The sequence below is a fragment of the Triticum urartu genome, unplaced genomic scaffold (assembly GCF_003073215.2).
Source record: "Triticum urartu cultivar G1812 unplaced genomic scaffold, Tu2.1 TuUngrouped_contig_1595, whole genome shotgun sequence".
Lineage (NCBI taxonomy): Eukaryota > Viridiplantae > Streptophyta > Magnoliopsida > Poales > Poaceae > Triticum > Triticum urartu.
Genome location: NW_024112037.1, coordinates 1 through 14,950, shown reverse-complemented (window position 1 = coordinate 14,950; position 14,950 = coordinate 1). Strand labels below are relative to the sequence as shown.

The following is a 14,950-nucleotide window of genomic DNA, read 5'->3' as shown; positions in this document are numbered from 1 at the left end:
GAGCGGTACTACCGCGGATATTTCCATGGCTACTTCTGCTCTGGACCAAAAACTCGTCTTAAGTCCAGCGGTGGTAAGCACGGATGTATTTTTTAGTACCGCTCGCAAGCAGTAGTACCGCTACCGCTACCCTACGGTTGGATTTTTCCCACCTATAATAGGGGGTCTTCTTCCCCAATGAACCTTATCCTTTGAGCTCGTGTTCTTCCCCCATTGTTGAACTTCTTCGAGCTTGCTATCTCTCAATCCCTCCATGGATTCTTGCTAGTTTGGGGGGGAGGAGATCTAGATCCACATTCCACCAATCACTTTCTCCTCTATGTGAGGGGATCCCCTTGGATCCAGATCTTGGAGTTCTTGGTGTTCTCCTTCTTGTTCTTCCTCTCATTTCCCTCCCTAGCATTAGTTGCTTTGGTGGGATTTGGGAGAGAAGTACTTGGGCACTCCGTGTGCCCTTGCCATTGCATTTGGTGCATCGGTTTGAGTTCTCCACGGTGATACGAGGAAGTTACAGTGATGCCCCAAGACTGTCGCGCCAGGTGTCTTCCAGTTATTCGTTGTTGTTGCCATGTCATTCGCTTGCGTGTTGCATCTTGTCATGTCATCATGTGCATTGCATCATCATGTTTTCAAAACTTGCATCCATCCCGGTCTACTCGTTCCTTCCGTTGTCCGTTCTGAGTCCAGACACACTCGCACGCGCCCGCGGCATGTCCGATATAGTATTTTATAAGTGACCGGAAAATGTTCTCAGAATGGGATGAAAGTTGGCATCCGGTGTTTTTATGTTGTCAGTAGACCGCCTACCAAGTTTCATCACATTCGGAGTCTGTTTGACACCTCAGCCGTTAAACTATAGCAGCAATAGTAGCCGGTTTTTCGTCGGACGTTTCGGTCTCCGAAACTGCTGTCGGGCATCTCCCTTCTCTCTCTTTTCTGAGCCCATCAAACCCCTCACCTTCGTTGACCGTTTCGAGACCAACCGGGTTAGCGATTCCCTCTTGTCAAACCACCTACTCCCTCTTTGCACAGTGCATCGACCCCTCGTCCATGTCCGAAACTGTCCCGGGCCCGAGCCGCTCTGTCGTTAGCAACGGGTCCAGATCATCCCCGGACATCTATAAATCATCTTCGTTTTATTTATCAGACTCCCTAGCCTATTTTTCTCGACCGCCCGGTTTCGATCGGAGGGACGAGTTAGCCCCTAACCTAAACTCATCTGATATAAATATCAATCAAACCCTAGCCTATCCTGTCCCATCCTCCGAATCCCTCCGCCGCCACTCTCTGGTTCCCCTCGGGATCACCAGCGAACCAACCAGAGCCTCCACCTTCTCCTCGGTCTCCCCACCAGCCCAACCAAAGCGCTCGAACAAGTCTCCTCCTTCCTCGGGATCGATCCAGATCCCACCTGGCCAAATCCCCTCGCTCGATCTTCCTCGACCCAAACCGCAACCAACCACTGCCCGAGCTCCTCCTTCCCCGAGAAGCACCAGTCCCGGGCGGCTTTCAGATCGAGCAAACTCGATCTCGACCAGCAGCCAGAGTCCACAGCCTCCTCTGCTTCTTCTCAAGCACTTCCATGGAGCCAGCCGTCCCCGTCGGCGATGAGCAGGGGCACGCCATGGATGCCTCCCCGAGCTCGAGTTCTCCTCGCCGCTGTCGGGAACCGCTGTCCCACGGTCGGATCCGTCAAGTCCGCGACCCCGCCTGACCTTTTTCCCATTAATGCCGCTGCCGAGCCTTCTTCTGCTTCCCCTGCTGTAGGGCTCCATCACCCCTGCTCGTCTTCACCTCGCGCACCGCGTCACCGCTCCTCCTCCGCCGTGCCGGCGAGCGCGACGCAGGAGCACCGCAGGTCGCCGTGCCTCCTCCTCCCGACCTTCTCCTACTCGTCTTCCCTACTATCTCTCATCCCTTTCGTTTTTCTCAGTCTAGGAGCACCAACGGCCGCCACCATCGCCGGAGATGGGGCCCGACGCCCAGTTCGGCTCGCCTCCACTGCTTCAGCGTCATCCCCGTCGCCGGAGGATGCAGCACCCGGCCGCCTCGAGCCCCGACGCCGGCGAGCCATCACCTCCGCCACCCTTGCCCGTTCCCGACCGGCGTCGCTCTGAACCTGTCGCTGCCGCTTTTCTTCAGAGACGAGCAGAGCAGCTCGCCTGCCCCGCTCGACGCGTTGACTGCAGGCCCAGCCAGCGCCAGGAGGGCCCAGCCTCCTCCGCAGCCTGCCCGCACCGCGCCTCAGCCGCAGGCCAGTTGCTTCGCAGATCTGGGCCGAAGCCCATGGTGAGGCCCCAGCGGAGACTCCGTTGTTTTTTTCTGTAGACCCAGCTTGCTTCAGATTCGGCCCGATAGGGTTTTTTCCCTGTTCTGCGATTTTCCTAATTTTCCTAAGACCACCAGTTTTATAGAATAGCACCAACCGTGCATCGGATCTAAATAAATTATATATGTAACTTGACTAGAATTTCATCTAGTTTCATAATATCCAACTTTCATGCATGTTCAATATGTTTAAAATGTTGTTTGGTTAAATTTGCTCCTATGACATGTTAAAATGATTTATTTCATAACTAAATAACCGTAGCTCCAAATTTAATAAACTTTATATGTAAATGGGGTAGAAAAATGCCTAGTTTAACATGGTGGCTTTTCTTTGCATGTTTAATAACTCTAAAATTGTGTATAGGGCAGAACAGTACCAACTTTGAAATATGCATATGGGGATTTTCCGGATTTGTTGTTTGTTATATCCGGCCTCATTTAAACTTGCATAGTTAAGTAGTTTTATTGTGCTTCACCCCTTGCCATGTTAATCGACATTTAATATTGTTGGGTACCTAAACGAGAGAGAACTAAATAAGTCATGTGGTGTTTCGTTAATATGCAACGGAGTTGCATATTGAGCTCCACTTAATTTATAGGATTGTTTATGCATTTTGCCATGCCACGCCTCATTAAACGGGACAATGCATCATACTTGGTTGTGCATCATGCCATGTTTATGTGATGGTTGTTTACTATGTTGTTTGCTTCTTTCCGGTGTTGCTTCTTCGGGTTGGTTCCGATAACGTCGTGTTTGTGAGGATTCGTTCGACTACGTCCATTTGTATTCTTCATGGACTCGTTCTTCTTCCTTGCGGGATCTCAGACAAGATGACCATACCCTCGAAATCACTTCTATCTTTGCTTGCTAGTTGTTCGCTCTATTGCTATGACGTGATGCCTACCACTTGCTTATATCATGCCTCCCATATTGCCATGTCAAGCCTCTAACCCACCTTTCCTAGCAAACCATTGTTTGGCTATGTTACCGCTTTGCTCAGCCCCTCTTATAGTGTTGCTAGTTGCAGGTGAAGATGAAGTTTGTTTCTTTTTGGAACATGGATATGTTGGGATATCACAATACATCTTATTTATTTTAATGCTTCTATATACTTGGTAAAGGGTGGAAGGCTCGGCCTTATGCCTGGTGTTTTGTTCCACTCTTGTCGCCCTAGTTTCCGTCATACCGGTGTTATGTTCCTTGATTTTGCGTTCCTTACATGGTTGGGTGTTATGGGGGACCCCTTGACAGTTCGCTTGGAATAAAACTCCTCCAGCAAGGCCCAACCTTGGTTTTACCATTTGCCTCACCACCACCTATGCTTTTCCCTTGGGAGTCACGCTCCCGAGGGTCATCTTTATTTTAACCCCCCTCGGGCCAGTGCTTGTCTAAGTGTTGGTCCGAACCTGTCAGTCGCCGGTGGCCACCAGGGGCAACTCTGGCCTGGCCTACCGGAAGTTTGGACAATCTGGTGTTGCCCTGAGAACGAGTATGTTAGCTCCTATCAGGGATGTCGGCACATCGGGTGGCTTTGCTGGTCTTGTTTTACCATTGTCGAAATGTCTTGTAACCGGGATTCCGAGTCTGATCGGGTCTTCCTAGGAGAAGGAATATCCTTCGTTGACCATGAGAGCTTGTGATGGGCTAAGTTGGGACACCCCTGCAGTTTGAACTTTCGAAAGCCGTGCCCGCGGTTATGGGCAGATGGGAATTTGTTAATATTCGTTTGTAGAAAATTTCACACTTAACTTAATTAAAATGCATCAACCGTGTGTGTAGCCGTGATGGTCTCTTTCTCGGCGGAGTACGGGAAGTGAACGCGGTTCTTGTGTTATGCTTGAACGTAAGTAGTTTCAGGATCACTTGTTGATCATTTCTAGCTTCTTGACCAGTGCGTTGCTTCTCTTCTCGCTCTTATTTGCGTATGTTAGCCACCATAAATGCTTAGTGCTTGCTGCAGCTCCACCTCACTACCCTTTCCTACCAATAAGCTTAAATATTCTTGATCTCGCGGGTGTGAGATTGTTGAGTCCTCGTGGCTCACAGATACTTCCAAACAGTTGCAGGTGCCGATGATACCAGTGCAGGTGATGCAACCCAGCTCAAGTGGGAGCTCGTTGAAGATCTGGTATTGTTTCCTTTTGATCAGTAGTGGAGCCCAGTTGGGACGATCGGGGATCTAGCATTTGGGGTTGTCTTCTTTTATTTTGGTTCCGTAGTCGGACCTTGATTGTATTCTGGTTGATGTATGTTTAACTTGTATTTGTGTGAAGTGGCGATTGTAAGCCAACTCTTTACCCCTTTCTTATTCAGTACATGGGATTGTGTGAAGATTACCCCTCTTGCGACAAACCTACCATGCGGCTATGCCTCTAAGTCGTGCCCCGACACGTGGGAGATATAGCCGCATCATGGGTGTTACAGTTACAAGTTGAGTAGCTTATTACTCTTGGGTGCTCGGTACCCTTGAGCTTTTTCCTCTTGGGTGCTTGGGTGCCCTAGACGGTTGGTGGTGTTCGGAGCTCAATCATTGTGGTGTAAAGCTCTGGGCAAGCGTCGGGGTCTCCAATTAAGTTGTGGAGATCACCCCGAGCAATTTGACGGGTTCCGGTGACCGCCCCCAAGGGTTGCCAAAGTGTACGAGTTCGGTGACCGCCCCCAAGGGTTGCCATTTGTACAGGTTCGGTGACCGCCCTCAAGGGTCCCTTAGTGGAATCACGACATCTTGCATTGTGCGAGGACGTGAGGAGATTACAGTGGCCCTAGTGGATTCTTGGGGAGCATTGTTCCTCCACACCGCTCTAATCGGAGATTAGCATCCGCAAGGGTGTGAACTTCGGGACACATCGTCGTCTCCGCGTGCCTCGGTTATCTCTTACCCGAGCCCTTTACTTATGCACTTTATTTTGTGATAGCCATATTGTTTCTTGTCGTATATCTTTCTATCACTTAGTTTTTTATCTTGCTTAGCATAAGTTGTCGGTGCACATAGGTGAGCCTAGTTGTTGTAGGTTTTGTGCTTGACAAATTAACCGCTAGGTTTATTCCGTGTTTGTTCAAGCCTAAACCATAATTATTTAAGGGCTTTTATCATTTATGCCACTAGTTGTGTCCCACAACTCAGTTTTGCCATTGGAAGTTACAACTGCTCAAAAATGCCATCAATCCATGAGATGCTTGCTCAAAAATGCCATTAGATATCTAAAAATGCCATCGTTATGTTAGATGTTTGCTCAAAAATGCCATTAGACATTGTTATTTTTATGTCAAACCCGTTGACCATGTTCTATGACAAAAATAAGACTAGACCCACATGTCAGTTCTCTCTATCTCACAATGATATGTGTGGCCCCACTTGCCAGGAGTAACCAAGCGAATAATTTTACAGGAAAATAAGAACGTTGTTGGGATCAAGTGGGCCCCATACTTTATTGTAGTGAGATAGAGGGAGAGCTGGCATGTTGGTTCATAGGTATTTATGTCATTATAACATGGCAAAAGAGATTTGAGATCACAATAATGGTGTTTAGTGGCATTTTTGAGCATGTGTCTAATGAAGCGATGGCATTCTTGAGCAGTTGAAATTTCTAGTGGCAAAACTGAGTAGTGGGACACAACCGGTGGCATAACTGATAAAAACCCTTATTTTAAAGTGCCTATTCACCCCCCCCCCTCTAGGCGACATCATGATCTTTCAACCATCTTATGTCATGGCATAATATTTTATCCCAACTGGATTCAATTAACCTGACACAAGGTCGGGATGTGTTTAGCTCGAACCTTACAACATCAATATCTTTCACAGTAGACTCTATGCACCGTGCACTCACGCATTCTGAGGTACCAGTGAGTAATGACAAACAAAATCTGAAAGTCAAAGATCCCACTAAAGGTTAAAATCTTCATGTGGTATCTTTGTAAGGGGGTTGTGCTAACCAAAGACAATCTCGCACGAGCAACTAGAAAGGGAGTAAGAAGTGTTGTTTTTGCATGTTCTACGCGGTCAGTCATCCAAATAGCATTAAATTTGTACCCGCTCACAAGTGTTGCCAATATTTTTGGTCATTGGTTGGACGTATTTCAAATAGATTCAAAACGTTAATAAGGGTGGGAGCGTATGCCTTAAGTTGGTCGTTTTGCCTATGTAGAAATGATATTGGTTTTAGTGACAAAAATGCTTCTCCTCTGCAGGTTATTTTCCAGTGTACGCAATCATTTCATGTGTGGTCTACGCTATAACGAGCGGAGTACCAACCGTTGTTCAAGGCGGGATGTACGCGATTGGAGCAGGTGGCTACGGAGGTATTTTCCCAACATGGGTGGCAGGATAACCTCCTCATAGATCCACCACCACCTTCGACATAGGCATAGTGTCAGTCTATAGGACACTATTGTTGCCGATTTGTCGGTTTTGTTTTATTTCCTATTGACACAATTTTGAGGTTTGGTTGTGTGCATCCTAATTATGCAGGGTCTGGGTGTTACTCATAATGCTTTGTATCCGCTTGATGTTACAATTTCAGATAATAAAAGCGTCATTTATCCAAAAAAATGTTTTTCTTGTGAAACCTGCAAATGGAAACATTTATTAATGACAATGTGTATATAGATCACACTTAGATGTACATGTCAGATTGTTTTCAAATTTGTCTGGAACATTGCAAATGATTTTGTTATTATTTTTGAAATTCAATAGATCTCAGGTACCCGGATACCAAAACACCTCTCTTTCTGAGATAGACCTACATCCACATGCCATGTGGTAGAAGTGAACGATGACAAAGCACAAGGTGGGTTGAGGTGAGGCCACTGGTCCTCGTGTCTTTTGTTGCAGCAAACAATAACAGAATAGAGGGTGGCCCATGGAGAAGTCATCATTGATGTGCATCGGTTAGGGTCAGGGTGGCATCGTTCGCTTGTGCGAGAGTAGAAAATTACGGTCCATACGGTTACACTCCTTGTCAATTGCTTAGGGTTGGGTGGTGATGCGACACATCAATGCACCAGTGGTGGGCATGGCATGACAACAACTGGGCTCGTTGATGACACGCAAGAGGAGACAATGATATAGCTATTATGTAGTGGAAGGTGGAAGCAGAGGTAGTTGGCCAACGAAGGCATAGGTGGATTAATAGGCCCTGAAAACATTGAACATGTGAAGAAGGTGGTGACAAATGCAACCATGGATGATTCAACAGTTACTAAAGGTGACAAAATAAGGAGGGGTTGGGGTTGGTCGGGAGGCACATAATGACCTTAATATGACGTCCCACGAAAAGATAGGTGTGAGAGATGTTGAAGTCACTTCCGTTAGATCTATATCTTGCTCAAAAATTTAATTGTTTATAGACAATCTGTCGACACTCGCTTGTTTTTTTCAATGGAAAGCACATTGATAGGGACCTACATTTTGATTTAAGCGCGAGATATTTTTTTCATCTAACAACTAAATACACCAATTTCCAAATTGGCTAACAAAATAGCATCATATACCAAATTGTGGTTACCCTGAACACGCTGTTGGTAGCCCAACAGTATGGTACTCCTATAACTAGCACCGCTTAAATAGTAATAAAATAGATAAACAACAACCCTTCAGGGGAGGATGGTGACTTCACGAAAGAGATACACTTGGGCATTGGCATTGCCAGATATATAATGAAAATATATTGGTAACTTTTTACACTAAATAAACATTATTTTTTATATTGTTGTTTTTAGGAGACATTGTTGCAGTTTAGGCTTTTAATCCAAGAACAACCCAAAAAATAGTTTAGGTACAATAATGCAAAGATTGAACGATCCACCATTGACCATATGGCACTAGCCCTCTTTGCTCTATGCACATCTCATAACTAGCACGCCATTCCAACGTGAAATATACTGAAAAATGTGATGAAAGATGCTCGACCACCACTCTAAAAAACTTTGGCTCTGTATGGAGCATACGTGTGAAAACCAACAGCATTAGCAACAAGTGAAGGAAAGACATCAATGCGTTGGCGACTAAACTTGATGAATATTGGGTAGCTAAAGAAGGAAGGTTACCCATCTGAAGGTGTCTAGAAGATTATCCATGGTATGAATGAATTTAACAAGCTTGACGAAGCTAAACTACAATAAATATAGATGATGTACAATGTGTTTCACGTTGTGTATTTATATATTTATACATACACATTTTATAGTGACATCCACTTTTTTTGGTTATAACCTTAAATTTAACATAATAACGAGGTGTACCATTTTGTTTTAGACATGTAGCAAAAATTGCATCTCATGTAACCCACATATATTGGAGATTTTGTTTTAGATATGTAGCGAAAATTGCATCGCCTATAACCCACATATATTAGAGACTTGGAATAAATGAGTATACAACATGACCTAAATATGTCAGAGATTCTACTAATCAAATGTCTTACTTGTTTGAATCCCTCTAGTTCATCGTGCTTGCCATCAACTGCCACATGCAGATTGTTGTTACAAATTTGATCATGAAATTCACGCAACATGTTGGATAATCTATCATTGTTTTCTAAATTATTGGTCCCATGATGAATCTGGTTAAATGATTGCCACATATTTATACTAAGCTTTTTTACCTTTGCACAACTCATTGTAACTAGGTCTTAACTAATTTTTAATACAATATTTGCGATAAAACCGTGACTATTGATTTTATTGTATCCACCGTTTTGTAAACACGTATCGTGTTAGTAATATAAAATATGATAGCTTACTACTGTAGAAGCCAAATATCCATGTTTTTGCACGGAATTGGTATTTCTCTCTCAAACTTTTGTTTGGAATATTTTGCTGAACTAAATTCAATTAAATCTAAACAAGTTAAAATGATGGCACGATCACATCCACATATGGAATGCATTGTATATGTGTTTGTACCTACAGATTTACTAATAAAGTGCTACGATTACACAAGTCTAACAAATATCTTAGAGAGATAATATAAGTAGAATACAATTTTCTAGATTAGCTTTGACTAGTATGAATGTAGAGTGCATGAGGTGTCGACAAGTGGGTTGTTCTTGAATCCCCTCCCCTCGCCCTCTCCGGTTGTCATTGCTCACGTTCACGTTCTTTGTCAAGTTGGTATTTTTTTTTCCTTTACTTGCTTTAGTTCAGACACTACTAGTATAGATTGCGCAACCGAACTTGAAAAATCGATGAATAGTCTAGCACATCAAAATTCATGCATTTAAACTGATGTGAAAACTAACTAGCATACAGGCATGTGCTGTCGTCCAACATCCTGAAAGATAACTAGCTTGCCATCGGCAGCACCTCACCAGCATGACACCGAGTAAGGCATTGTCTACCCCATGTGTGTGTCGTGGTGTGGGGCGCTCAACCGCGAGACAAGGTCCAAGCTCCTGCCTCCAAGGCTATCATCTGGTAGGTCGCATCCCCTGCTTTCTGGTGGCGAGGAGAACCTGTTGGATTGATGACGATTTTCATTGTTATGTCGGCTTAGTGGGCGTCAGCAGATTGACCCTTTGTTGGTTTTAACTGATGTGTCGTCTTCTTTTATCGTTTTTTGCTTATAGGGGCACCAAAGAACTTTATGTTTCATTTCAAATAATGTGTGTCATGTGTAAGCACTCAAAACGTACTTAATTTTCTAAACATAATGTCATTAACACTAAAATCCTCCTTAGGGGCAAGATGTCCTTTCAGTATGTTAACGACGCGATTCAGGAGAGAATCTTGCATTACTAGATGGCTAATTTGTTAAATATTGTATCAAAAAATGACTATACACATGCTCGGTGCTCTATTGGTACTTATTTGCTATTATTTGTCAGAACAATCTTTGCTATGAAATTTGATAAATATAATGGGGAATTGATGAAAGTGAATGCAAGAAAATTAGATGGTGTACACTTGTTTGTCCTCGTATGTGTACATACATGGCCATCCACCATCATCAATCCAGCATGCCATATAACAAAAGGGTCACAAAGGGGTAGCACTCGGGCGACACCATGGCCCTCTCTGGTCTTAGTTTGTGTCACTCATTGAATGGATCATTGTGTGAAAAGGCATAGCACATCCACAACCTGAGAAACCCCACTTTCACTAAGAACATACTTGAAGAACCAACGACAACAATGACAAAGTAAGGACAAAGATCAAATTGTTTACACCTAGAATTTTGTCACCCCTCGTTGCCAACAAAAGAAAAGAGATCAAAATAATGGTCGAGAGTCCGGGATAATCTTTGCTTAGGACAACTCAAACCAATTTTAAAAATCACAACTTTAAAAAAGACTATCATTATTGGAAATTAACGCACTTTAATCCTTGAAACGCCTTTAAGTCCCCAAAAATATTGGGAGAACCCAAAGCAACATACCCCCTCCCAAAATATTGCGCGGAAAGCATGAGCGTCGATAACCGTCCCAATCCTATCAAAACGGGCACATAGGAAATTTTAGGGAAAATTAATCGCTACCAACCCTCCGTCCATTTTTAGGGAATGGAGTATGTAGCCTCCCCATGACCTCAACACTGTTTCCCCTACTTACCCAACCCTGACAACCCCGGAAAAGGATGTGCCCGTTGAGGTGACCATGGTCAAGCGACACCAACTAGGCATCATGCGCATGTCCATCGCTCCCACCAGAGATGTGACCACCAAGGGTCAACATGATATTCAACCGGTCCCTGGGGCGAACAAGAGGAGGAACAACACAATCATGCTAAAAAAATGGGACGACGAGACGACCGTTGAAGAGGAAGAAGCATAGAGGAAAAGGAAAGCACATGTCGCCCTAAATGATGCTCTCGCTTGCGTTGACCCGTACATTGACCCCCCCCCCCTATGAGCAGGGCTTTGCACATGATGTGGCAGTTGATATGTTTAGGTAAAAAGTTAGTGAGTCGGCGCTAGTGGATCTAGTTGGCATTCATGACCTCAACTTCGAGATGGAGGCACTGGTGATAGAACAAGTGAGGAAGATGACTTTGAGATCCTGAGCCAAACCACAAACAAGAAGATGGGAAGAATGAGCAATTACAATGTGGAGGAGGACATAACAGTGTGTTATGCCATGATGAATTTGTTTCTTGATGCGGCTACATGCACAAACAAGAGCAAATAAACATTTTGAAGATGAATTGATGGGTACTATCGGCGTGCATTAAGTCCAACCTCACAAAATCCTCACCCTCAAACCATTGGGCAATGATTCAAAACATATGCAGCCAGTGAGAGGGTTGTGTTGAGCAAGTGGAAAAAATACCGACAAGTGGTGTGCCACTCAATAACATGAAGCCTACATCTTAGCACTTTTTAAGGAAAAAAGACAAGTGAAATGGCCAGAAGGCCTTGACTTTGTAGCGTTGTTGGGAAATTCTCCGAGATAATGAGAAGTGGGCAGGGGGGATTGGGAGGCAACGGTGATGAGCACTTCTTCTACTAAGAGGATGAAAGTAAGGAGAGGGGGAGAAGCCCCACTCCTACCTCTAGGCCGGATAGGTAATGAGAAGAGGAATGGTCATGTCATGGGTGATGCGTACAAGAGGAGATAAATAAAATGTTGCAGAGGAAGACACAGTTAATGGTCAATGATAAGGAAGATAAGATGGCAAGGTGTATGGATGGACTTACGCTGCTAGAGGAGGAATGGCCGAAGGTGATGGGAGCTACCGGGGAGAGGAAGGCGACAATCGAGGTGAAGAAGCTTGCGATAGAGGAGAAGAAGCTTTCCCTTTAGGAGGAAAGGTTGAGGATTGTCGCCGAGGCAGAGACGAACAGGATGAAGGAGCGAGAATAAGCGCCCCTGCTCATGCATGTTTAACGATTGGATGACATGGCAAAATAATTTGAGTAACCGCGTCATGAGATTTTCGGGGAACTCGAAACCACAATGCTAGTGGTTGGTCTACACTCAATGTTCCTCCCGTTTCTTTTCGATGAACATCACCCTTTTATGTTCTTGCCGGTGGTTAAACTATGTTGTTGCTTCCAGCATAATCTATGAATATGTGTGATTTGAATTTTATCTCGTACATTGACATTTGAAATATTGAAACGCGTACCTCCAAACATCAATGTTTTATTAAATACTTCCTCTGTTCCGTTATTTAAGGTGTATTATTTTTGATACGATGACCAAGGCACATAATTATACACATGTTAGGACGAAATTACCTTTAGCAAATATATTGGTTTGTGGTAAGTAAATCAACTTGTACAGAAAAGTAAGAGATACATGCAATCGAGAGAGAGAGAGACTTTCGTTCTTTTGCTATAAAAAGAGATGCACACAATCGAAAAAAAAATATTTTTCTTTTTCTAGAGGGCTAAAACTGGAATTACGAGGAACTAAAAGAAATGACAAATACACCTTATATAAAGAAACGAAAGGAGTATGTCGTTGGAATGAAGTCGAAATAAGATTACATCTACAATAATGAGACAAATTGGAAAAGAACAATATTGGGAGCTAAGTTTTAGGGATTGATTACTTGATTACTCCTTTGGTTCCTAAATATATTCGTTTTCGTAGTTCAAAGAAACCAACCTTCCAATATACTGAGTTTTTGGGGAGTTAACAGTTCTGGGACCCCGCTTTGGAAGTTAATTGGGGTTTGAGTTAACTTTTGAGATTGATTAGAGTTGTCCTTAATGTGAAGAACAACATAGATACTATATCTAACTTGCTTACTAGACGAGTGGTGAAACTAAAGGGTTATTTGGTTTTAGAACTAGCATTTCACATTTTGCCACATTTTTGACTAGTTCATCAAAACGAGAGCCATAAGTTGGCATTCGAAACGGAACAAGGCATGTTTCTCATTTCTGTATTTACACATCCATCGACCAGCCGGCCACCTTCCGGTCAGTTACCATGTCAAAATCCACGTAACAACCGCACCAACTGCTCTTCGAGCACGCCACAACCGACGACACGACTAATCTGCGGGCGAAATCTCCTAAACGAAGAGCGGAGCCCGCACGGGCAAGCCCTTGGGCCTCGCCGCGCTCGCCGTCAGCGGCCGGAGCGCCGGCGCCCTACCGAGCGCGGACAGCCGCCCTTTGGACACCTTCTTGAAGGCCGCGGCATTGCGGCGCGCGAAGCGCCGGCGGTGCGCGTCCTGCAGCCCGACCTCGCAGCTCCGGGACGCCTTGATCCGCTTGCCCGGCGGCTTGGCCAGGTCCTCCAGGCCGCCCACGGCCGCGAGCGACGCGAACGACTGCGACTTGCCGTCGAAGAACTTGGACAGACCCCTCCTGCGCCAAGAGAAAAAGAACGCCATGTCAGACCACAGCTTCAATCAAGATCGAGCTCGAGCCTACAAAGAACCGCGGTGTCCGGGCAGAGCACGTACTTGAGCGGGAGCTGCGCCATGAGGGAGGACATCTGGAAGTTGTCGGTGGATCCGGAGGAGCCGGAGCTGGAGGTGGCGTCGTCGTCGAGCTCCTCGTCCGACGACAGCATGGAGCCGGCCGCCGACATCCCGGACTCGGACGGGCAGCCGATGTCCTCCTCCTGCTCCTCCTCGCAGCTCTTTCCATTGCTCCGCGGGAACAGCATGTAGGCTTCCATCTCCCGAGCAGATCAGACGATCACAGCAACGCACGAAACCAAACCAAACGATCGACGCAGCGTGAATGGCTGGAGTTCACGGGTGCTAGCAGGACGATGGCTTGGAGGACGGAGCGGGGGATCGGAAGCTATAAAGGTACCGGGGGAGGAGGAGGATAAGAATGAATGACGAGCCGTGGCAGAGGAGGATGCGCGCGGGACGGGATAAAGAAGTCAGTTCGTAGCAGAATAGAATAGCAGGAATTAAAAAACGATGATGATAAATACGGGCGTGATGGTTATCATCTCGGCGGCAGTCAGGCTCCGTGGAGTGGGTCGAGGGGATAAGGCATCCACGTATTTTTCTTGCACGGCTTTGCAGGATGCGACGGGTCTGCGCGCGCACTGTGGTGGGGTGGGGTGTGTGTGTCCCCCTTTCCCGCAGGCGTGCCGACCGTCCCCATCCGGTGGAGCCGGGAGGAACCTGGGGATGTATGCTATGCTTGCATAGTGCCATTGCAGTACGCTTTGGCTACGTATTCGGACCGTTGGATCCTTATCTTTGTTTGTCGACGGCTCTGGGGGATCGGGTCGAGTAAAATAGAGTGCTTTATCAGTTGACCATGCTCGGATTGGCTGAGTATGGGACCGCAGCCTGCTTCATTTTCTTATCGACAGACTCTCGTGGCATATGGTATTGATGGAGAAAGCTGATACAATTAATTTGCTTATCTCAGCCAACTCCAGGTAGAGTCTACCATAAGGGCATCTTCAACGCTAAACGCTTGTTGAGGCGCTTAAGCAATTAAAAGAAATTGTTTTTTCGTGTAGCGCTCGTTTAAGAGTCCCTGCCTCCAACGCTCCTAGTAATCTATAGACGCCTCACAATTCAAAAGACATACGCAAGCGCTAGCTCTCCCCAACGCAGCAAAAAAAGTAGCGGGCGTAGTTTGTGTTGATTCTGTTGAGATCTCCATGCTAATTCTGGCTATCAGGTTAGCTCTCGCTACCACCTAGTTCGTTGCATGTGGAAAAAAGAGAGGGCAAGCGCCCGATGACAGGAATT

General features: G+C 45.5%; 1 protein-coding gene across 1 annotated transcript; it reads right to left on the bottom strand.

Moving 5' to 3' along the window:
- Window positions 1-13,120: 13,120 nt before the first annotated feature.
- Window positions 13,121-14,104, bottom strand: LOC125526728 (protein OXIDATIVE STRESS 3 LIKE 2-like). The gene is made up of 2 exons (XM_048691367.1): window positions 13,688-14,104; window positions 13,121-13,589 (listed from the first exon to the last, which is right to left on the bottom strand). Exons 1-2 carry the CDS (start codon window positions 13,903-13,905, stop codon window positions 13,292-13,294), a joined length of 516 nt encoding a protein of 171 aa, XP_048547324.1. The 5' UTR covers window positions 13,906-14,104; the 3' UTR covers window positions 13,121-13,291.
- Between the last annotated feature and the right edge of the window lie 846 nt (window positions 14,105-14,950).

Bases quoted from the DNA above. Each gene is read 5' to 3' on its own strand.
- LOC125526728 (XM_048691367.1), bottom strand. From the start codon at position 13,905: ATGGAAGCCTACATGCTGTTCCCGCGGAGCAATGGAAAGAGCTGCGAG. The intron at 13,590-13,687 runs GTACGTGCTCTG...CTCTTGGCGCAG, and splicing joins ATGGCGCAGCTCCCGCTCAA to GAGGGGTCTGTCCAAGTTCT.